Source organism: Chiloscyllium plagiosum, unplaced genomic scaffold (genome assembly GCF_037043375.1).
Source record: "Chiloscyllium plagiosum isolate Xiang-an unplaced genomic scaffold, Cpla_swu_hap1 HiC_scaffold_15, whole genome shotgun sequence".
NCBI classification, from domain to species: domain Eukaryota; kingdom Metazoa; phylum Chordata; class Chondrichthyes; order Orectolobiformes; family Hemiscylliidae; genus Chiloscyllium; species Chiloscyllium plagiosum.
In genome coordinates, this window is record NW_028270153.1 from 643,276 (window position 1) to 668,229 (window position 24,954).

The 24,954-nt window shown below is 42.3% G+C and overlaps 1 protein-coding gene across 3 annotated transcripts in view; it reads left to right on the top strand.

Moving 5' to 3' along the window:
• The window catches only part of LOC122560343 (short transient receptor potential channel 4-associated protein-like), a 97,259-nt gene that overhangs the window by 18,289 nt on the left and 54,016 nt on the right, over positions 1-24,954 (top strand). For 2 of the 3 annotated variants that reach the window (XM_087994632.1, XM_087994633.1), the window contains exons 4-10: positions 5,536-5,593; positions 9,192-9,263; positions 12,776-12,831; positions 17,085-17,213; positions 18,390-18,591; positions 20,828-21,019; positions 23,569-23,711. In XM_087994632.1, coding sequence (XP_087850758.1) covers positions 5,536-5,593; positions 9,192-9,263; positions 12,776-12,831; positions 17,085-17,213; positions 18,390-18,591; positions 20,828-21,019; positions 23,569-23,711 — 852 coding nt within the window. The remainder of the gene's footprint in view (positions 1-5,535; positions 5,594-9,191; positions 9,264-12,775; positions 12,832-17,084; positions 17,214-18,389; positions 18,592-20,827; positions 21,020-23,568; positions 23,712-24,954) is intronic. The other variant, XM_043710990.2, reaches the window with a different exon arrangement.

Consider the following 24,954-nt stretch of genomic DNA (forward strand, 5'->3'; position numbering starts at 1 on the left):
GAGTGGAGTGGATAGGTGGAAAAGGAGATAGGCAGGTAGGACAAGTCCGGACAAGTCATGGGGACAGTGCTGAGCTGGAAGTTTGGAACTAGGGTGAGGTGGGGGAAGGGGAAATGAGGAAACTGTTGAAATCCACATTGATGCCCAGGGGTTGAAGTCCTCCAGGCGTCTGGTGGTGAGGGAGCGGCGGTGAAGGAGGCCCAGGACCTCCATGTCCTCGGCAGAGTGGGAGGGGGAGTTGAAATGTTGGGCCATGGGTGGTGTGGTTGATTGGTGCGGGTGTCCGGAGATGTTCCTTAAATTGCTCTGATAGGAGGCACCCAGTCTCCCCAATGTAGAGGAGACCGCATCGGGAGCAACGGATACAATAAATGATATTAGTGGATGTGCAAGTAAAACTTTGATGGATGTGGAAGGCTCCTTTAGGGCCTTGGATAGAGGTGAGGGAGGAGGTGCGGGCGCAGGTTTTACAGTTCCTGCGGTGCCAGGATGGGAGGGTGGGTTGTAGGGGGGGCGTGGACCTGACTAGGTAGTCACGGAGGGAACGGTCTTTGCGGAAGGCGGAAAGGGATGGGGAGGGAAATATATCCCTGGTGGTGGGGTCTGCTTTCTCCCCACCCTCCTCTAGCTTATCTCTCCACGCTTCAGGCTCACTGCCTTTATTCCTGATGAAGGGCTTTTGCCCGAAACATTGATTTCGCTGCTCCTTGGATGCTGCCTGAACTGCTTGCTCCTCCAGCACCACTAATCCAGAAGCTAGTGAATCTATGCTGACCCTACCACTACCATCTGCTTGTGCACTTGCATTTATCCAAAGTTTTCATTTCATGTGAGAAGCTATCTTAGCAAGTTGAACTTTAGTTGCACAATGGTTTAAGCAAAGCAAATGTGTGCACCTTGGATGTCTCCTTTCTTAAAATTCCTTTCCAGTGATATTTTCAAAATCTGGAGGTGGGCATACCTGTTGGATGGTGAAAACCTGTTTCTACAAATTAGGGAGTTTAGGATCAGGGACTTGTCTCTAAAAAAACAAAATTAGAGACATGTTCATTGGTGAAATTTGGAATGTTCTCAAAAAACTTGGAGCTTTGGAACTCACTTCTACTAATGCTAATTGGTGCTAAATCAGTTAACAAAAATCAAAACTATTTTAGTTCTAAAAATATCTAAACTAATTGAGGGATTTGGGGAAGGACAGGTCAACAAAGAAGAGTACAGCACAAGAAAAGGGCCTTTAGTCCACCAAGGCTGCACCAATATATGCCTTTCTAAACTTTTTAAAAAAAACTTTTGCCTCTATGGGTTCTGTATCCCTGTATTCCCTGCCTATGCATTTATTTTCTGTTAAAATGCCTTTTGATGCTATTGTATCTGCCTCCACTACTACTTCTGGCAGTGCATTCCAGGCACTTTACCACCTTCCATTTAAAAGAAAGCTTGCCTCTCAGATCTCCTTTTTAAACTTTGCCCCTTTTACCTTAAACATTTATGCCCTAGTAATTGACATTTCTACCCTTGGAAAAAAGACTTCGACTATCCCTTCTATCCATGCCTCTTAATTTTATAAACTTCTATCAAGTTTCCCCCTTAGCCTTTGATGTTCAACTGAAAGCAAACCATGTTTGTTCAACCTTTACTCATAGCTATTACCCTCCAAACCAGGAAACATCTTGAGAAACATTCTGATCCCATTTCTGTAGCCTATTCAAAGCCTCCACATCCTTATTATCCTGTGGCGACCAGAATTGTTCACACCCAAGGAAGTATAGATTGAGCCTGATATCAGTGGTCAGCAATTTGTTGGAAGGGATCCTGATGGACAGAATCTACATGTATTTGGAAAGGCAAGAACTGATTAGGGATAGACAACATGGCTTTGTGTGGGGGAAATTGTCTCATTACTTGATTAGAACAAGTCAACATGGATTTAGTAAAGGGAGGTCATGCCTGACAAACCTGTTGGAATTTTTTGAAGAGGTAACAAGTAGGTTAGACCAGGGAAACCCAGTGGATGTGGTCTATCTAGACTTTCAAAAGGCCTTTGATAAGGTGCCACACGGGAGGCTGCTGAGCAAGGTGAGGGCCCATGGTGTTCGAGGTGAGCTGCTGGGATGGATTGAGGATTGGCTGTCTAACAGAAGGCAGAGAGTTGGGATAAAAGGTTCTTTTTCAGAATGGCAACCGGTGACGAGCGGTGTCCCGCAGGGTTCGGTGCTGGGGCCACAGCTGTTCGCATTATAAATGAATGATTTGGATGAGGGAACCGGGGGCATTCTAGCGAAGTTTGCCGATGATACGAAGTTAGGTGGACAGGCAGGTAGTACTGAGGAAGTGGGGAGGCTACAGAAGGATCTAGACAGGTTGGGAGAGTGGTCCAGGAAATGGCTGATGGAATTTAACGTGAGCAAGTGCGAGGTCTTGCACTTTGGCAAAAAGAATAAAAGCATAGACTACTTTCTAAATGGTGAGAAAATTAATAAAGCCAAAGCACAAAGGGATCTGAGAGTGCTAGTCGAGGATTCTCTAAAGGTAAACATGCAGGTTGAGTCCGTGATTAAGAAAGCGAATGCAATGTTGTCTCTTATCTCAAGAGGGTTGGAATATAAAAGCAGAGATGTACTACTAAGACTTTATAAAGCTCTGGTTAGGCCCCATTTGGAGTACTGTGTCCAGTTTTGGTCCCCACACCTCAGGAAGGACATACTGGCACTGGAACGTGTCCAGCGGAGATTCACACGGATGATCCCTGGAATGACAGGTCTAACATATGAGGAACGGCTGAGGATACTGGGATTGTATTCGTTGGAGTTTAGAAGATTAAGGGGAGACTTAATAGAGACGTACAAAATAATACATGGCTTGGAAAAGGTGGATGCTAGGAAATTGTTTCAGTTAAACGAGGAGACTAGGACCTGTGGACACAGCCTTAGAATTAGAGGGGGTCATTTCAGAACAGAAATGCGGAGACATTTCTTCAGCCAGAGAGTGGTGGGCCTGTGGAATTCATTGCCACGGAGTGCAGTGGAAGCCGGGACGCTAAATGTCTTCGAGGCCGAGATTGATAGATTCTTGTTGTCTAGAGGAATTAAGGGCTACGGGGAGAACGCTGGTAAGTGGAGCTGAAATGCGCATCAGCCATGATTGAATGGCGGAGTGGACTCGATGGGCCGAATGGCCTTACTTCCACTCCTATGTCTTATGGTCTTATGGAGCTTTTTGAAGAATGAATGAAGAGGATTGGTGAAGTCATAGTGGTAGATGTGATATATATGGATTTCAGTAAGGTGTTCAACAAGGTTCCATATAGGTAGACTAGGTTAGATCACACGGTATAACGGGAGAATTAGCCATTTGGATACAGAACTGGCTTTAAGGTAGAATACTGAGGGTGGTGGAGGAAGATAGATTTTCATGACTGGAAGCCTGTGACCAGCAGTGCACCACAGGATCGGTGCTTTTTGTCATGTATATAAATGATTTGAATGTAAACATAGGAGGTATGGTTAGTAAGTTTATGGGTGACACTAAAATTGGTGCTGTAGTGGACAGCCAAGAAGGTCACCCCAGTACAACAAGACATTGATCAGATGGGCTGAGGAATGGCACATGGAGTTTAATTTAGATAAATGTGAGCTGCTGCATTTTGGAAAAGCAAATCAGGGTTAGGACTTGTACTCTTAATGGTAAGGTCTTGGGAGTGTTGCTGAACAGAGACCTTGGAGTGCAGGTTCATAGTTCCTTGAAAGTCAAGTTTCAGGAAGACAGGATAGTGAAGAAGGCAATTTGGTATGCCTGTCTTTATTGGTCAATGCATTGAGTATAGGATTAGGTCATGTTGAGGCTTACAGGACATTGGTTAGGCAACTTTGGAATACTGCGTTCAATTCTGGTCCCCTTGCTGTAGGAGGAATGTTCTGAAACTTGAAAGGGTTCAGAAAAGATTTACAAAGATGTTACCAAGGTTGGAGGCTTTGAGCTATAGGGAGAGACTAAATAGGTTGGAGCTATTTTCCCTGGAGTATTGCAGGCTAAAGAGTGCCCTTATACAGTTTATGAAATCGAGGGACATGGATAGGGTGAATATACAAGGTCTTTTCCCTGGAATAGCGGTCCAAAACTAGAAGGCATAGGTTCAAGGTGAGAGAGGAAAGATTTAAAAGGGACCTTAGGAGCAACTTTTTCACGCAGAGGGTGATGCATGTGTGGAATGAGCCAGAGGAACTGGTGGTGGCTGGCACAATTACATTTAAAAGGCATCTGGATGGGTATATGAATAGGAGGGCTCAAGGGATGTCTGCCAAATTGGAGTAGATTAACTTAGGATATCTGGTTGGCACAGACGAGTTGGATCGAAGGATCTGTTTCCATGCTGTATAGCTGAGTAATATTCCAAATATAGCCGAACTGAAATTGTCTACAACTGCGACGTGATTTATCACTACTTGTACTCTATACCCTGACTGATGAACTATGTCCTACAGTTCACCACCATATCTATTTGTGTCCCTTTTCAAGGAACTCTAGACCTGTTTGCCTCGATTCCTGTGTCTGTGGATGTTACTAAGGGTTCTGTCATTCACTATGCTTCCCTTCTGCTTCAGATCTTCCAAAATGCTTCACCTGCCATCTGGATTAAACACCATCTGCCATTTCTCCAGCCAAACTATATACTGCTGTATCCTCTGGAAATCTTTCTCACTTCAGCTCCCCCCAATCTTTGAATTGTCCACCACCTTATTAATCAGGCCACCTAAGTCTCCTCCAAATAATTTATATATTATAAACAACAGGATGAAAGTGAGGATTGCAGATGCTGGAGGTCATTAGGAATGTCACTCCCAATGAAGGGCTCCTGTCCGAAACGTTGATTTTCCTGATCCTCAGATGCTGCCTGACCTGCTGTGCTTAAACAACAGGACTCCCAGCGCTGATCCCTGTGGAGCACCATTGTTCATAGATCTCCAGCGACAAAACCACCCATCTCTATGACTAAACATGTTCTGTATCCATCCATCTTACCAGCTCACGTTGATCCCATGTGACTTTGCCTTTTTGTAAAAACCTTCCATGTGGGACCTTGTCAAAGCCTGGCTAAAGTCCATATAGACAGCAACTATTGCCTCTTCTCTACTCCCCCCCCCCCCCCCCAAATCATCTTGGTCTCTTGCTCAAAAAACAGTCAAATTTGAAGCACAACCATTTCCCTCCTCAAAGGGTTGTTGAGGCAGGTGATTTTAACTTCTACTGTATTGACTGGGGCTTACTTAGTGCCAGGGACTTGGGTGGGGGTGAAATTTGTCAGGTGTCCAGCTTTCTCTATTACTGTGCATCATTGGGTGCTGATTGAGTGCAGCAGCTTCTGAGTTGGCTTTTATATAGCGGTTTTGGCTAAGCAACACAAGATTCTGCACAAGTAATGAATATAACCAAGTCTTAGCCCATATTTGCTAAGTATGTTTTTCCTTCTTAACCAGTGAGTAATTTTTTAAGTATCTGTATTTTGATATGTCCTTTTTTTTTTTAACTGCTTTACAGCTTTTAGTTGAAATCCTTATGCGGCCAACACTTGCACCACAGAAAAAGAAGCAGAAAAGTGAGTTCGATGTTAAGACATTTTATGTGTAACATGTGCTTCACACCTGGAGTTTGAAAACTATTTAAATAAGCAGCTGTTGGTGATGACTCCCTAACTCAGGATGTGGGTGCTGCTGGCTGGACCAGAATTTATAGTCTATCCCTAGTTATCCTTGAGAAGGTGGTGATCTGCCTCTGCAGCCCATTTGGTGTAGATACACTCAAAATATAATAGGAAAGAAGTTCAAGAGTTTTGATTCAACAACACTGAATGAGCCATATATAATTTCCAAGTCTGGATGCTCAGTGGCTTAATGGTGGAATTTGGAGGTGATGTTCCCATATATTCACTGCAATTCTCCTCCTAGATTGTAGCAGGTCATGGGTTTGGAAGGTGCTGTCTTAAGAGCCTTGATAAAAGTCTGTTATGCAGCTAGATTGCTGCTATTGAATAGTGGTGGATTAAGAATTATGCTTGTGGTTCCAAGCAAGGGGAGTACTTTGTGGTTGGTATCCAGCTGTTTTGAGTATTGTTGGAGCTGCACTTATCCTGGTGAGTATTCCATCACACGCCTGAGTTGTGCCTTATAGATGGTGGGCAGGCTTCGGGGAGTCAGGACACAAGTTAGTCATGGCAAGATTCCAAACCTGTGACCGCTTTTGTAGCCACAGTACTTGTAGAACTCATCCAGTCAGTTTCTTGTCAATGATAAGGTGATAGTGAGAGATTCAGTGATGGTGGTACAATTGAATGTCAAGTGGAGATGGTTTGATTCTCCCTTGATCTTTGTCTGGTATTTGTGTGGCATGAATATTCCTTGCCGCTTTCATCTAAGTAGGGATAGTGTCCAGGTCTTGCTGCATTTGGGTATGGATTGCTTCACACTGACGAATAGCAAATGCCTGAACATTGTGCAGTCATCACCGAACATCCGTATTTTTGTCCTTCTCATAATGAAAGGTCATTGATGAAGCAGCTGAAGATGTTGGGGCAAGGATACTACCATAAGGGACTCCTGCAGAGATTCTTGGCGCAGAGATGACTGACCTCCAACCACCACAATCTTCCTTTGTGCCAGGTGTGACTTGTATATAAAGTAGGAGCAGAAGTGGTCCTTCTGATCCTTCAAGCCCATTCTACCATTCAATATAATGATGACTGATCATCTAATTCAGTACTGTATTACTGCCCCATGCCTCTTGATCCCTTTAGTCCTAAGAACCATATCTAATTCCTTGAAACCAGTCAATGTTTTGACTTCAACCACTTGCGGCAGAGAAATCCATATGCTTACCATTCTCTGGGAAAAGTTTCTCCTAGTCTTATTCCAAAATGGCCAAGCTCTTATCCTTAAATTGTGACCCCTGCTTCAGGATTTCAGGATCGCTGGGAACATCTTTCTGGCATTTACCCTGTATTGTCCTTTTAGATTCTTTAGAGGTTTTGGTCAAGTGTAAAGATCAGATACTTAACATTCTAGGTGCTAATATTCTCTTATCTATGTGAAGAGCTCAGCCTAGTGCCAACTTAGTAGGATTCTGATGTTAGTATACAAGTCGTACAGCATAGAAACAGGCTTTTTGGCCAACAAGTTGCACTAATCCCATTTATCTAGTCCATAGCCTGCTGTGCCTTGGCATTTTAAGTGCTCATTCAGATGCTGCTTAAATGTTGAATACTTGCCCCTACGACCCTTGCTTGCTGGATGTAGATTTGCTCGCTGAGCTGTAAGGTTAATTTCCAGACATCTTGTTACCCTACTAGGTAACATCTTCAGTGCGCCTCAGGCGAAACAATGCTGAAAATTCCTGCTTTCTATTTATATATTTGGGTTTCTTTGGGTTGATGATGGTATTTCCTGTGGTGAAGTCACTTCCTGTTCCTTTTCTCAGAAGGTGGTAGATGGGGTCTAACTCAACGTGTTTGTTGATAGAGTTCCGGTTGAAATACCATGCTTTTAGGAATTCTCGTGCATTTCTTTGTTTGGCTTGTCCTAGGATGGATGTGTTGTCCCAGTCGAAGTGGTGTCCTTCCTCATCCGTATGTGAGGATACTAGTGAGAGAGGGTCATGTCTTTTTGTGGCTAGTTGGTGTTCATGTTTCCTGGTGGCTAGTTTTCTGCCTGTTTGACCAATGTAGTGTTTGTTACAATCCTTGCATAGTATTTTGTAAATGACATTAGTTTTGCTTGTTGTCTGTATAGGTCTTTCAAGTTCATTAGCTGCTGTGTTAGTGTGTTGGTGGGTTTGTGGGCTACCATGATGCCGAGGGGTCTGAGTAGTCTGGCAGTCATTTGATATGTCTTTGATGTAGGGGAGAGTGGCTCTGGTTTCTGGACTTGTTTTGTCTGCTTGTTTGGGTTTGTTGCTCAGTAAGAACAGAGAAGATGGTAAAAGAGGAGGAGATGTGGCATTGTTGGTCGAGGACAGTATTACAGTTGCAGAAAGGATGTTTGGGGACTCGTCAACTGAGGTAGTATGAGCTGAAGTTAGAAACAAGAAAGGAGAGGTCACCCTGTTGGGAGTTTTCTCTAGGCCTCCGAATAGTTCCGGAGACGTAGAGGAAAGGATAGCAAAGATAATTCTCGATAGGAGTGAGCGAGACAGGGTAGTTCTCATGGGGGACTTTACCTTTCCAAATATTGAATGGGAACACTATAGTACGAGTACTATAGATGGGTCAGTTTTTGTCCAGTGTGTGCAGGAAGGCTTCCTGACACATAATGTAGACAGACCAATAAGGGGCGAAGCCACATTAGATTTGGTACTGGGTAATGAGCCCGGCCAAGTGTTAGACTTGGACGTAGGTGAGCACTTTGGTGACAGCGATCACAATTCTGTTATGTTTACTTTAGTGATAGAAAGGGATAGGTGTGCACCACTGGGCAAGAGTTACAGCTGGGGGAAAGGCAATTACGATGCGATTAGGCAAGATTTAGAAAGCATAGGATGGGGAAGGAAACTGCATGGGATAGGCGCATTAGAAATGTGGAGCTTATTCAAGAAAAAGCTACAGTGTGTCCTAGATAAGTATGTACCTGTCAGGCAGGGAGGAAGCTGTGGAGCGCAGGAGCCGTGGTTTACGAAGGAAGTGGAATCTCTGGTCAAGAGGCAGAAGAAGGCTTATGTTAAGATGAGATGTGAAGGCTCAGTTAGGGCGTTTTAGGGTTACAAGGTAGCCAGGAAAGACCTAAAGAGAGAGCTCAGAAGAGCCAGGAGGAGACATGAGAAGTTGTTGGCGGATAGGATCAGGGTAAACCCTAAGGCTTTCTATAGGTATTTAAGGAATAAAAGGATGACGAGAGTAAGATTAGGGCCAATCAAGGATAGTAGTGGGAAGTTGTGTGTGGAGTCAGAGAAGATAGGGGAAGCACTAAATGAATATTTTTCAACAGTATTCACTCTAGAAAACGACAATGTTGTTGAGATTGCTGAGATACAGGCTACTAGACTAGGTGTGATTGAGGTTCACAAGGAAGAGGTATTAGAAATCCTGCAGAATGTGAAAATAGATAAGTCCCCTGGGCCGAATGGGATTTATCCTAGGATCCTCTAGGAAGCCAGGGAGGAGATAGCCGAGCCTTTGGCATTGATCTTTAAATCGTCATTGTCTACAGGAATAGTGCCAGAAGACTGGAGGACAGCAAATGTGGTTCCCCTGTTCAAGAAGGGGAGCAGAGACACCCCAGGTAAATATAGACCAGTGAGCCTTACTTCAGTTGTTGGTAAAGTGTTGGAAAAGGTTATAAGAGATAAGATTTATAATCATCTAGAAAAGAATAATTTGATTAGGAATAGTCAGCATGATTTTGTGAAGGGTAGTTTGTGCCTCACAAACCTTTATTGAGTTCTTTGAGAAGGTGACCAAACAGGTAGATGAGAGTAAACTGGTTGATGTGGTGTGTATGGATTCCAGCAAGGCGTTCAATAAGGTTCCCCACAATAGGCTATTGTACAAAATGTGGAAGAATGGGATTGTGGGGAATATAGCAGTTTGGATCAGTAATTGGCTTGCTGAAAGAAGACAGAGGGTGTGGTTGGTGGGAATGTTCATCCTGGAGTCCAGTTACCAGTGGAGTTAGTCATTTTTATAAATTGTCTGGATGAAGGTGTAGAAGGGTGGGTTAATAAATTTGCAGATGACACTAAGGTCGGTGGAGTTGTGGATAGTGACGAAGGATGTTGTAGTTTATAGAGAGACATAGATAAGCTGCAGAGCTGGGCTGAGAGGTGGCAAATGGAGTTTAATGCAGACAAGTGTGAGGTGATTCACTTTGGTTGGAGTAACCGGAATGCAAAGTACTGGGCTAATGGTAAGATTCTTGGTAGTGTAGATGAGCAAAGAGATCTCGGTGTCCAGGTACACAGATCCTTGAAAGTTGCCAACCAGTTTGACAGGATTGTTAAGAAGGCATGCAGTATTTTAGCTTTTATTAATAGAGGGATCGAGTTCCGGAACCAGGAGGTTGTGCTGCAGCTGTACAAAGCTCTGGTACAGCCGCACTTGGAGTATTGTGTACAGTTCTGGTCACTGCATTATAAGAAGGATGTGGAATCTTTGGAAAGGGTGCAGAGGAGACTTACTGGTATGGAGGGAAGATCTTATGAGGAAAGGCTGAGGGACTTGAGGGAGTTTTCGTTAGAGAGATGAAGGTTGAGAGATGACTTAATAGAGACGTAAGATAATCAGTGTTAGATGGGGTGGACAGGGAGAGCCTTTTTCCAAGAATGGTGACGTCGAGCACGAGGGGGCATAGCTTTAAATTGAGGAGTAATAGATGTAGGACAGATGTCAGAGGTAGTTTCTTTACTCAGAGTAGTAAGGGTATGGAATGCTTTGCCTGCAACGGTAATAGATTCGCCAACTTCAAGTACATTTAAGTCGTCATTGGACAAGCATATGGACGTACATGGAATAGTGTAGGTTAGATGGGCTTCAGATTGGTATGACAGGTCGGCGCAACATCGAGGGCCGAAGGGCCTGTACTGCACTGTAATGTTCTGTGTTCTCTGACTGTGTTCATTGGGTACCCATTCTTTTTGAATACACGGTATAGATGATTTTTCTCTGCTCTGCGAAGTTCCTCTATGCTGCAGTGTTGGCTCATTGAAATAATGTTCTGATGCAGCTTTCTTTGTGGGTGTTGGGATGATTGCTTCTGTAGTTCAATATTTGGTCCATATGTGGTGTTTTCCTGTAGACGCTGGTTTGAAGTTCCCCATTGGCTGTTTGCTCTACTGTGATATCTAGGAATGGCAGTTTGTTGTTGTTTTCCTCTTCCTTTAGTGAATTTTATGCCAGTTAAGGTATTATTGATGGTCTGGAAGGTTTCCTCTAACTTGTTTCTTTTAGTGATGACAAAGGTGTTATCCACGTAGCAGACAAAGTTTGGGTTGGATAGTTGGCAGAGCTGTTTGTTCAAGTCTCTGCACTATTGCCTCTGCTAAGAACCCTGATATCAGAGGAACTACGCAGAGCAGAGAAAAATCACCTATACCGTGTATTCAAAAAGAATGGGTACCCAATGAACACAGTCGGCTGCCATCCAGAGAAGGACCATTTTATTCCCACTCTCTGAACACCATGGGCCCTTATCTTACTCAGTAACCTCCTGTGCGGCACCTTGTCCAAGACCTTCTTGAAGTTTAGGTAGATAACATCCACTGGCTCCCCTTGGTCTAACCTGCTTGTTACTACAACGAATTCTAGCAGCTTTGTCAGGCATGATGTCCCCTTGCTGATGTTACCCTATTTTATCATACACTTCCAAGTATTCAGAAATCTCATCCTTCACAATGGACTCCTGTTTTAAACGGGAGTATCATGTTAGCAAATTTCCAGTCCTCTGGGACCCTTCCTGATTCTAGTTATTCCTGAAAGATCACCACTAACTCCTCCACTATCTCTTCAGCTGTCTCCCTTAGAACTCTGGATTGTTGCCCTTGAACTGCTTTTGTAATCATGATGTAGGTCCACCCCTATTAGGAAGTGACTCCTAGAATTTTGACCAGCAACACTATGAACGAATGGTATATTTCGAAGTCAAGGTTGTGTGAGGTAGGAGATGACCTTGCAAGTGATATTCCCATGTATCAGCTGCTGTTGTCCTTTTAGGTTTCAAAGGTGATGTCAGAGGAGCCTTGGGGAATTGTTGCAATGCATTCTGTAGATGCTGCCACTGTGCAAATATTGAAGGTATTAAATGGGGTCCCAACAAATGGGCTGCGTTATCATGGATGCTTTTGAGTGTCTTGTACTATAAGATCTGCACTCATCCAGGCAAGTGAAGAGTATTCCATTACATCCGTGGCTTGTGCTCTGTACTTGTTCAGCAGGCTTCAGTCAGGTAGTGTAGTTAATTTTTTGATCACCCCTTGTTGACAGTGGAGGATTTGATGATGATAATGGAGTTGAATGTGAAGCGCCAATGGTTGGAATCTCATTTGTTGGATGCAGTCTTTGCCTAACGTTTACATAATATGAATGTTATTTGGCACTTTTCTTTTGTATCAGTCTCTGAAGCAGAAGGGAAACACCTGGTTTTCAAATGGCAAGAAATGGAGTTGAAGGTCATCAGCTCAGTCATGATCTCACTGGCAGAGCAGACTGATGAGTTTCTCAATCAGTGTTTAAATCAGTAAAGGGATGCAAGTTGGTAAAGGAAAAACTGTTTCCTTAGTGGAGCATGAGAGCATAACATTAGAGCTGCACTGTTCAGTACTGACATTAAGAAACTTTTTATTTTTGCAAATCCTTCCCCTTAAAATTGTGGCTGATGGGGGCAATTGTAAATGTTGAGAGGGGTGTTGGGTATGGTTGTCAGGAATTTAGAGGATAGCCAGGTAAATGGTGTTGAGGTACTCATTAGCACTCATTACTCATCTAATTAAATGACAACACAAGCATGAAGTCTGATCTTTAGTTCTAGGTTTTTAAAATTTATAATATTTTGACTTTTATTTCTTTGTGAATGCTGGAATTGGGTTAAGGATTGTTACTTTCCCTTCCCTTTTATTATTATTTTAATGGAGTAGCTATAATGACTGGTTCGAGCTGTTTAAAAAGGCACAGCTTTTAGTAACAAAAAAGTTACTAAATGTTTTTAACTTTTTGGTTTTGCAAACTAAAGCATTTTAAAATAGTCAAATGTTAAAAGTTAAATAGAAATGGGGTTTGCTAAATGTAATTTTTGTCTTACAGTGAATGAAGACTTGATAAAGGATTGCCTAAGCATATTATACAACACGTGTATTTGTGTAAGTGAGAATTTGGTCAGATTTTGAAATATTCTTCTCTGAACTCAGTCCTTCTGGGTTCTTTGACATCTCAGAATTGACACACAAATTGTTTAGTGTCACAGTCTGATGTTAAGGTAAAGTTACCATTGCCCTATCGGACCGTCGGGCTGTGCTGTCATTAGAGAGAGACAGAAGTAGTTTAACCTGGGCGCTATTAAGCCTCAGATGAGGGGAACTGTTGAGAAGGAGGGTCCTTTGTGATAAAGTCAGCCAATTAACCACAATGGTCTCATTCTGCATTGCAAAACAGCCATCCAGCCAACTGTTAACTGAACCCACCAATGACAGTTTCTTTCAGTTATTGGTTTTGAATCAGTCACATTAATCCACCATCAAAAGTACAGAGAAATAGAGATGCACTACTTACACCTTCCAGTATTTATTGCATTCCATTTTGAATGCTACCACTCAATTATGAGCTCCAGTTCCTAGCCAACCATTGCATGAAAATTTTTCTTCATGTCACATCTGGATCATTTAGCAATGACTTAACACTATTTATTAAATAATTATATCACCTCTTTCATAATATGTTCCCCAAACTGTTACATAGCCAGTGTGGTAGTTTTGATGAAGTACCACATCGGTGCTCTGAGTCATTGGACTCAATATTAACTCTGCTTTCTTCCCACAGATGCTGCCAGACCTGAGTTTTGCCAGCAGTTTGTTTTTGTTTGGGGTACTTTTGAAGATGTGGTACAGACACCTAAGATCTAATAACAGCTATCAACGGGCGATGTAAAACCATAAGATCCAGAAGCAGAAATAGGGCATTTGACGCATCAAGTTTGCTCCACCATTTGATAATGGCTGATATGTTTCTCAATCCATTCTCCCTTGATCCCCTTATTGACCAAATACTAATCTACCTCTATCTTAAATGCACTTAATGCCTTGGCCTCCGCAGCCTTCTGTGACAATGTTCTACCGATTCACCGCATCTTGCTAAAGAAATTCCTCCACATCTCAGTTCTCAAGTGTGGTTCCTTCACTTTCACGCTGTGCCCTTGGGTCCTCATCTCTCCTACTAATGGAAATATCTTTTTCACTTCCACTCCATCCAGGCCTCTCAGTATTCTGTAAGCTTCTTTGAGATCCCCCTCATCCTTCTAAAAGCCATTGAGTAGAGACCCAGAGTCCTCAATGACAACTCATGACAAGCCCTTCATCCAAGGGGATCATTCTTGTAATCTGCTCTGGGACCCTGCCAGCATCACATCCTTCCTTCGAAAAGTGCTCTCAATATTCCAATTGCAGTCTGACCAGAACCTTATACTACCTTAGTAGTATATCTCTGCTCTTGTATTCTATCCCTCCTGAAATGAATGCTAACATTGCATTTGATTTTCTAACTGCCAATTGAACCTGCATGCTAACATTAGGAGAATCGTAATCTAGGACATTTCTGAAGTCTTTCCCTATTTAGAATATAGTCTCTGACTCTTCTTCTGACCAAAGTGCAAAACCTCACAATTTCTTTCATTCTGTTCCATCAGCTGCTACTTTCCCACTTTCTTACCCTTTCCAAATCCTTCTGTAGCCACACTGCCTCCTCAACACTACCTGACCCTCCATGATCTTTGCTCAGTTTATAATGTCTCCTGTTCCTTCATTCAGATTGTTAATGTATAACGTGAATAGCTGTGGTCCCAAGACTGACCCCTACGGACTGCCATTAGTCACTGGCTGCCATCCTGAAAAAGACCCCCCTTTTGTAACCCCATTACCTGCTTTCTGCCAGTCAGCTAATCTTCTGTCTGTGCCCCATAACTTGCCTATAAAGCCATGGGCTCTTATTGAGCAGCCTGCTGTGCAGCATCTTGTCAAAGGCCTTCTGGAAATCCAAATAGATCATGTCTACTGGCTCTGCTTTTTTTGCCAAACTTATTCATTACCACTTGAAAAACTCTTAAGAGAATTGTCAGACATAACCTCCCTTTGACAAAGCTGTGCTGACTCAGCTCAATTTACTGAGCTCTTCCAAGTACTCCCCAATCTCTGCCTTAATGGACTCTCGAATCTTCGCAATGACTGAGATCAGGCTGACTGACCTATATTTTCCTTTTTCCTGTCTCATGGAATATACAGCAGCACAGCACAGGAACAGGCCCTTCGACCCACCATGTCCATGCCTACCATGATGCCATTCTAAGCTAATCCCATCTGCCTGCATGTGGTCTGCATCCCTGTAACCTCTGCCTGTTCTTGTCTCTGTCTAGATCCACTTAATTAAAAATCACACAATGCCAGGTTATAATCCAACAGGTTTATTTGGAAGCACTAGCTTTCGGAGCACTGCTCCTTCTTCAGGTGGTTGTGGAATAGGATCATAAGACACAGCATTTATAGCTATAAATTGTTATGGTCCTATGCCACAACCACCCGAAGAAGGAGCAGTGCTCTGAAAGCTAGTACTCCCAAATAAACCCGTTGGATTATAACCTGGTATTGTGATTTTTAACTTTGTTCACCCCAGTCCAACACTGGCTCCTCCACATCATAAGTCCACTTAAACATTACTATCGTATCTGCTTCAATCGTCTGCTTGCAGTGCGTGTCTGGCTCCTACTGCCTTTTTTTTTTTGGAAAACCGCTTTCCACATGGATTTTCTTTAAACTTCTCACTTTAAACCTATGCCTAATAATTTTCCTGTCACCGATGTGAGGCGCACCATCCTGATTATCCCTGTTGCCCTCCTTGAACAAAGGAGCAACCTTGTCTAGTCTCTAGACTTCTGGGACCTCACCTGTGGCAAAAGAGGTTACGAAGATCTCTATCAAGGCCTATCCCTTGCCTCCTTCAGTATCCTAAGATATATCGCTTGGGACACTGGGGGCTTGTCTTTCAAGATGTCCAACACCATCACCACCTTAATATTAACATGCTCAGAGTGTCAGCAAACACCTCTAAACGTACCACAAGCTCATGTCTTTTTTCTTAGTGAATATTGAACGAAGTCTCATTTAAGGTCCTCTCCCATTTCTTCTGGCTCCTTAAATGGGTCTCACCTTTCCCTGGTTACCCCCATGCTTGTAATATATATATATAAAATACCTTTTGGATTCTCCTTAATCGTACTTGCCAAGGACATTTCATGGCCTGTTCAAGCCCTCTTCATTTTAATTTCGTTTTTGCTTTCTTTAGACTCCTCAAGAGCCATTTTTGATTTGTTAACTAAGCCTTGTATGCACTTGCTTTTTCTTTTTAACTAAATTTACAATATCTCTCATTATCCAGTGTTCCCCAATATTTACATTCTTTTTCATGCTCATAAGAGCATCTGGTCCTGAATTCCGGTCAACTGTTTTGTCTTTAAGACTCCCAACATGTCCTTCAAGCAATTGACCCCCCCCCAGTCCACTTTGTCCAATTCCTGCCCAGTACTATTGTGATTAGCTTTCACCTGAGAACTAGTCTTATCCTTATCCATAACTATCTTAAGCTTATGGTTTATGATCACCGTTCCCAAAATGCTCCTCCACTGAAACTTTGATCACCTGGCTAGGCTAATTCCTCAATGTTTCAAGAATCTCTCCTCATTCTGCCCCTCGCATTAAGGGAATTTCAGTGAATATTGGTGAAATTTGAAGTCAACCACTACCACAACCCACACTCTCTCCCTTTTTTAAGTGGGGGTATTACATTAGCCATTTTCCAATCGTCTGGGACCTTCACTGACCCCATTGATCATTGAAAGATCATCAATGCCTCTACAATCTCCTCAGCCATCTTCAGAAACCTGGAGTGCAGTCCATTTGGTCTGGGTGATGTATCCACCTTCAGAACTTTCAGCTTCCCTAGCATTACACTCACCTGTGCCCCCCTGACTGATTCAAGCTTCTTCCCCTCAAACGTCAGGGTGAATTCTAGCATTTTGTGATTGTTGCTCTTTAGGGATTCCTTGCTTTCAGCACCCTAATCAAGTCTGCCTCATAACATATCAAATACAGAATGCACGATTTAAAGCTATTGTGGAGCCAGTGATAGATTCTCCATGAGCTGTCATTTGATTTTGAGAGTAGAGGAGGGTAGTTGAGTTCACAAAGATTGAAAAACAGGTTGTATCAAATGGTGTGGTGTGATGTACAGGTAGTCAAAAAAAAACCTCAGGCTTTAAGGTCAACTGCTGTGTATCATTGGACTGAAGTGTGCATGATTTGGGAAGGTATTTGATGGCAAGGGATGATGTAGCATCCTTTTTTATTTTCAGACGGATGGAGTAACAAAGCGCCTCTCAGAACGGAATGACTTTGTGCTATTCCTCTTCACACTTATGACAAATAAAAAGACCTTTTTGCAAACTGCTACACTTATAGAAGATATCCTGGGAGTGAAAAAGGTCAGTTTGTCCTGCTCAGAGGCTTGTATTTGAAGAGAGCGATAGTACTTCCATAATCTTGCCTCTTGCCACTATGCTGCTCTGCCTTCCTCCATTCTAACATTTTCATTTCTCTATCACCCCATACTGTAGAATTTACTCCTGAAACATTTCTACCCCTCTCTTTTTAAGATTCTCTTTTTAGACCACTCTTTTTGATCAAAGTTTTAGTCACCCAAGACAATATCTACCCTTCTGACTTGCTTCCAAGTTTTCTTCCTGATGCTTCTGATGGAATTTGGATATTTTCTACTTAAAGACTTAATGAATGGCATCCAATGTAGGGTACAAGCTCTGTAAGTTGGAAAGTTGAGCTCACCTATCCTTTCAGCATTTCTTACCAGTAAGCCTAATGTAGCATTGTGGCACTTTTCCTTTTCTGTGGCCAATTCCGTGATAAACTGAGAACAGTCCGATACTTTTGAACCTGTACGTTAGGAATTCTGGGGGGACAGATTGCAGAGAAAAGAGTCCATCATTCATTTGGTAAGACCAAATAAAGTTGAAAGATTGGTGTCATTGGGCCAGCTTGGGCCTCAATATATTTTCTTAATTTATCACCTTGCAGTTTAGAAAGAGGCTACTAAGCACATTAAGCCTGTGCTAGATATTTTCACAACCTTTGCAAAACCTTTCCCAGGCCCTGCACTTTGTTCAGTAAAACAAAGAACTGAGTGTGTTGGAGATTAGGATTTTTAAAAAAATTGCTAGAGAATGTCAACAGGTCTGGCAGCATCTGTGGGGAGAAAGCAGAGTTAATGTTTTGAGTCCAGTAATAACAGGGTTCTGGTGAGGCACTGGACTCAATGTTAACTGTTTCTCTCTCATATGCTGCCAGACCTGCTGAGTTTCTACAGCAATTTGTTTTTCTTCCTGCTGTTTCCTCATGGTCTTGCATCCTCTTTGGTTTCCTTTTATTCACTTTCCTTTCACTTTTCCAATTATGAAAGATAGTCTGATGCAAACGCTTCATTATTTTTGGCTGATATGTTTAATTTAATGTTGTTGTGATTGGACATGTAAAATAAATTGCAGAGTTCTTCTTTCCCCCTTCAGGAAATCTGTGTGTCTTATAACCTAACATTTTGGATACAGGAGTACTAGCTGTTAACTTTGGCATCATCTTGTTCCTTCAAGGAGATGATACAACTGGAAGATATCCCAAATCTTGCAAACCTAGTGGCCAGTTTTGATCAACAGCAACTTGCGAATTTCTGCCGAATTCTGTCAGTCACTATCTCTGAGCTGGATACAGGAAATGATGACAAGCATACACTACTTGCCAAAAATGCACAGCAGAAGAAATCTGCAGGCCCGTCACGAGCTGAAATCAACCAAGGTAAGGAAACAGGCTTTCTGGTGCTACCCTCCACTTACATGTGCATAGTATCTCTTGAATGATGCAATGTGTCAAAAAATTGCATAACCTTTGGTGCTATTTGGCCTAGTTAATGATTAATATGCTTTTTGCTCTTTGTCTTTCTCATTTTTAACTGCTTCCCAAATATTGGAGACAGTGATGAGGTGAAAATGTCACTGGACTCGTAGTCTAGCAACCCAGGCTGATGTTCTGGGGACGTGGGTTTGAATCCCATCATGTCAGATGGTGAAATTTGAATTCTAAAAACATCTGGAATGAAAGAACTAACATAATTGATAATGTAATCATTATCAATTATTTTAGAAACCTATCTGCTTTAAAGAGGAAAATCTGCCATCCTTGCCTGGTCTGCCCTACAAGTAATCAGGAAAGCAATGGAATATTAGCCTTTAATTCAAAGGGTTGGAGTACAAGAGTAGGGAAGTCATAGTGTAGCTGTAATAGGTGCTGGTGAGGCTACATCTGGAGTGTTGAACAGTTTTGGGCCCTTATTGAAGGAAAGATTTATTTCATTGGAGGCAGATCAGAGAAAGTTCACTAGGATGATAGCTGGTAAAGGAGGGATTGTCTTACACAAACAAAGGCTTAACAGGTTGGAACTATACTCATTAGAATTTAGAACAAGTAGTTATTTTGTTGAAACATAGGATTCATAAGGGGCTTAACAGGGTAAATGCGAGGATGTTTTCTACCTCCTCGAGAGGGTAGGATCAGAGAGTATAGTCTCAATAAAGGGGTGTGTCAATTTCAGTGTTGTGGGTGCAGAGACCTTGTGTATAGTGAAGCCTGACGTAGATTCTTGAACATCCGAGGAGCGGGAGAATCGACGTTTCGAGCATAAGCCCTTGATGAAGGGCTTATGCTTGAAATGTCGATTCTTCTGCTCTGATGCTGCCTGTGTTTTTCTAGCACCTCACACTCGACATTGATCTTCAACATCTGCGGTCCTCACTTTCTCCTAATAGATTCTTGAACAGTAGGGGAATCTAGGGCTACAGGGAAAGGCAGGAAAGTGGACAAGAGGAATGTTGGATCTGCCATGATGCTGTTGAATGGAGGGGCAAGCTTGAGGGGCCAAACCACCTATTTGTATTTCTTGTGACAATGTGAGTCCAAGTTGACGCTTAACTGTCCTCTGGGCAAATAGGAGTTGACAAATAAATGCTGGCTGAGCCAGTAATGCCTATATCAATGTAAAAACTAAGAAGAAAAAAACAACAACTCCCCACTCTTCACTGCTCAAACTGAAATGAAGCAAAATGGAAGACCTCTGAAGGAGTTTGGCTTACTTATAACTTTGTTGTGGAATCAGTTTGTGTTTTCCACAAATGCTTTTCATTCTTTGAATGTGAGGATTCATGGCACATTCAGCATCTGCTCACCTCTTGAACTTGTTAGTGAGCCATAACTTCTTGAACCAGCTGGTGTGATATAGGGCACCTACAGTGTTATGGACAGTGTTCCAGAATTTTGATCCAGTGATACTGAAGGAACAGTGATGGAGTTCCAAGTCAGGATGGTGTGATTTGGAGGGGTACTTGCAGGTTGTACTGTTCCCAAGTACCTCAGGCCTTTGTTTTTCTGGGTAGCATAAGTTGATGGTTTGGAAGGTGCTGTTTAGGGAGCCTTGGTGAAATGGTGTAGTGCATCTTGTAGGTGGTGTACACTGCTGCTACTGAACATCAGTGGTGGAGGGAGTGTATGTTGCAATTGATGGATGAAGGGCAGATCATGGGGGCTACTTTATCTTGCAATATTAATGCAATAAGAAAATATTTCATCTTACTCCTGAACTTTGCTTTGTAGATTGTGGACAGCCTTTAGGACAATGGTGAGACATGTCTCAGAATTCCAATTCTTTTATCTATTCTTTTAAACACAGTATTTATATGATTGGTCCTGTTAAGTTTCTGAACAATAATAACTCCAGGATATTGGTAGTGGGGCATTCAGTGATGGTTGTGCCTTTTTGAATGCTGAGATTTTCTCTTGTTGGAGGTGGTCTTTGCCTAGCTTATGTGATAGTGTCATTTTGAAAGAGTGAACCTATAATTATCAGAACTGGAACCTGTGTGCAATTGTCAGTTTATTTTTTCTTATTCATACTTTATTCTTGTATGTTTGAAGTACACTCTGCACCTAAGGGAATTGTAACTCGTGCAATAAAATATGACCTCTTTTCATCCCAACCTAGTTACCTTGTTGAATATTCCTGGATTCATTGAGCGATTGTGTAAATTGGCAACACGGAAGGTCTCTGAGACGACTGGTACTTCAAACTTCTTACAGGAGCTAGAGGAATGGTATGCGTGGCTGGACAATGCATTGGTCCTTGATGCATTAATGCACATGGCCACTGAGGAACCTGACCAAAGCAGTAGCACAGGTAATTTGCACAGCTCGTCGTGATTGCACCCAATTTCTAATACATCTGATACTGACGAGTGAAGGGACCAGCAATGCAATGGCTTTTGGCTCAAATATGAGAGACTAGGAGGATGCATGAAAAGAGACTGAGAGCCAACTAAAGATCGAATTCCAAAGTTTTGAAAGGCAAATAAATAGTAAAAGAAGGATTAGGTGAATTGAACCTGGAGGAAGAAGACATGATGAAAGTAAATATGCATGGAAATGGTGTTTCACTTATAGTGAGTGGATTAGGGTACAGGAACAGAAATATCTTACTGCAGTTGTGCAGGGCATTGGTGAGACCACACCAATGGAGTATTGTGCAGATTTGACCTCCTTATCGGAGGAATGATATTCTGACTATATAGGGTGGGCTGTGAACATTTACCCGGTTCATTACTTGGTTGGCAGGACCTGCGTATATGAATAGAGACTGGTTTTGTCAGAGCAATGTTCACTGGTGTTCAGGAGGGTGAGGGCGATCTTATTAAAAAGAAAAACTATAAATATTTAGCAGAAGCAGATGGTAAATGCAGGAAGGATGTTCGCAATGACCGGAGGGTCCAGAGCAAGGAGTTCACAGTCTAAGGATATGAGCTAGGACAATTAGGACTAAGAAATTTCTTCAATGTATGTGGCCTATGGAATTTCTCCCACAAAAAGCAAAAGAGGCTAGAACATTGAGTATTTTTCGGACTGTGTTAGATATTATTCTTGGAGCTAAAAGGATCGAAGGGTATGGGGCGAAAGTGGGAATAGGATACTGAATTCGATAATTGGCCATGGTCATAATGAATGACTGAGCAGGATTAAAGGACTGAATGGTTGTTCTGCGCACATTTTCTGTGTTTTAACTAAGGTATTAAACTGCTGCTGCTGCAAAGGTCATGGCTAGGAAGTTGGTTGAATAACAGATGATAAAGTAGGGATATTGGGTAGGCATTCAGTTGGTGTCCCAAAAGGATTTGCTAGGACCTCAATTATCCTCCTTTATTAAGGACTGGGATAATGGCATTGAAAGTCATAAATCCAAATGACAGGCAGCATTGTCGAGAGTGTTGATTATAGCATAACATTAGAGGGATATTGATAGACTGAGTGAATGGACATAACTGTGACAGGTGGAGTTCAGTGTAACCAGGTGTAAGGTTATCCAATTTGGACAGAGAAAGGATAGATCAGGGTACTTTCTAGATGGTATGAAGTTTAATGCAGTGCACATCCAAAGAGAATTTGAAAGTTGTGGGGTAAAGTGTGCTTCAGGTATGTAGGTTTTTAAAATGCCGCAATCAGGTGTAAAAGGTAGGAAGGAGAGCTAATGAAATACTAGCCTTTATATCTTGAAGATTTGAGTTTAAGGATGTAGAAGTTATGCTGCAGCCAAACAAAACCTTGATTAGGTCCCATTTGGAGTATTGTGAGCACAACTCCAGAATATATTAGCCTAGGAGAGAGTATGGCATTTCCTGTTCTTTTTCTCAGAGAGGTAAATGGGATCCAAGTCAACGTTTGTTAGAATTCCAGTTGGATCCAAATGAGCAGGAAATGGCACCACAGGCAATGACATCACCAACCCAAGGAAACCCAAACATATATGTAGAAAGCGGGCTACACCACCAGTGTTTCATCCGGAGGCTCACTGAAGATGTTACCTGGTATGGTGACCAAATGTCTGAAAACGAACCTTCCAGCTCAGCAAGCAAACCTACATCCTAAAACAAGTATTTCAAAATTGACCTTTGAGAAGGGAGAAGCTTTCTACTGGCTCGTGTGACAGTAACAAGAGGATAGAAATTTTAAATATTGGCACAAGAGCTAAAGGGGAAATGAGAAATTATTTTCATCCAGAGGGCGGTTAAGGTCTAATATGCACTGCTGTAAAGGATAATTGAATCAGATTCAATCGCAAACTTCAGGCAATTGGAGGTCAAATGGATTGAATTATGGAAGAAACATTTTCATTAGATGTTGGCATGATTGTCAAAGCCAGTATTTATACTTCATACCGAACTGTATTAAGAACAGAGCAGTGAATCACCAATTTAAACCATTTCATGTGGTGTAGGTACATCAACTGCTGATAGGGACTGAATTGGTATGGAACTAAAAAGGGCACCGGCTCAGTGGTCAGAATTGTGTCTTAGTGTATTGTAAGATTCTATGCATTCTGAGGTGTGTCCATTCATTGTTTGCATTAATTAATCAAAATAAATTGCAGTGTTTTTTAAACTGGGCATCTTGGAAAATCAAGATGAAGAATAAAAGTCCATAACAGCAGCATTAAGATCAAAGAATACATGAGAAGGCAAGTTCCCTCTCGTAATGGTCAAGTTATAGCGTCATTGTAGTTTTGGAAAAATACTAGTGCATTGAGGATAAAATGATGTCCTATTATACAGGTAGTATGCAAGTGTTTGGACGTGTTTAGGGATGTAGGGAGGAGTGTTTATAAGACAATGCACTTGGATTTTGGAGGAACAGGAAGGAAAATTGAGGCTTAATTTAAACTCCATTTTCTGTGTTTAGAGTCTGCAGATGAGAGTGTACTGGCCGCCAGCCAGTTGAGGAGTCGGCTCCCACAGTCCATGAAGATCATGCATGAGATAATGTACAAAGTGGAAGTCCTGTATGTGTTGTGTGTACTACTAATGGGAAGGCAGCGAAATCAGGTTGGTAACCTCTGGCACAACTTTCCTCAAGCTTCTGTGTTTAAGTTTTTTTTTCTCTTTTGAGAGCACTGCACACTCCTCAATGCTAGGTGATGTCCATTCCCAATGAAAAAGAATCTAAATATTTCTCCATGTTCAGAGGGATTGCCATCACTTAATTCTCTACGATCAACATCTGGGGAGTTACTCTTGACAAGAAATTGTATTGGACAATAGATTTAAATGTTGTCATAAAAATAGGTTGGAGGCTGTGAATTCTACAGCAAATAACTTGCTACCTATCTCTCCAGTGCATGTCCATAATGTATAAGACGTAAGCAGGAGTGTGATTGAGTACTGTTCAATTGTATGAATATATGCGGCTGCAGTGGCATTGAAGATGTTTGACACTAGCTATGGCCAAGAGGTCTGCTTGACCAGTACCCCATCCACTGCCTTCAACATTCAGTTCCTTTACTCTCTGGTTCACAGTGATTCACTGCACCAACTCACCAGCGCTCCTTAATAGCATTACCTCAAACCAGCTTTTCCAGTAAGTGATCTGAGCTGAAGAGTCCTATCTGGACCATCAAACCTTTGTTCAAAGTACACACAAGTATATTGGAAGATTGTTGCTTCTCCAATCACAGGCAGTTCTGTACCTTTAGTTCACTAAACCTGTCTGAGATCGGAAAATACTAAGCATACAGATGTACAGCATGGAAACAGACCGTTCGGTCCAACCTGTCCATGCCAACCAGACATCCCAACCCAATCTAGTCCCACCTGCTAGCACCTGGCCTATATCCCTCCAAACCCTTCCTATTCGTATACCCATCCAAATACCTCTTAAATATTGCAATTGTACCAGCCTCCACTTCCTCCAGCAGCTCATTCCATGCATGTACCACCCCTTGTGTGAAAAAGTTGCCCCTTGGGTCTCTTTTATATCTTTCCCCTCTCACCCTAAACGTATGCCCTCTAGTTCTGGTCTCCCTGACCCCAGGGAAAAGACTGTGTCTATTCACCCTATCCATGCCCCTCATAATTTTGTAAACCTCTATAAGGTCACGCCTCAGCCTCCGATGCTCCAGGGAAAACAGCCCCAGCCTGTTCAGCCTCTCCCGATAGCTCAAATCCTCCAACCCTGGCAACATCCTTGTAAATCTTTTCTGAGCCCTTTCAAATTTCACAATATCTTTCTGATAGGAAGGAGACCAGAATTGCACGCAATATTCCAACAGTGGCCTAACCAATGTCCTGT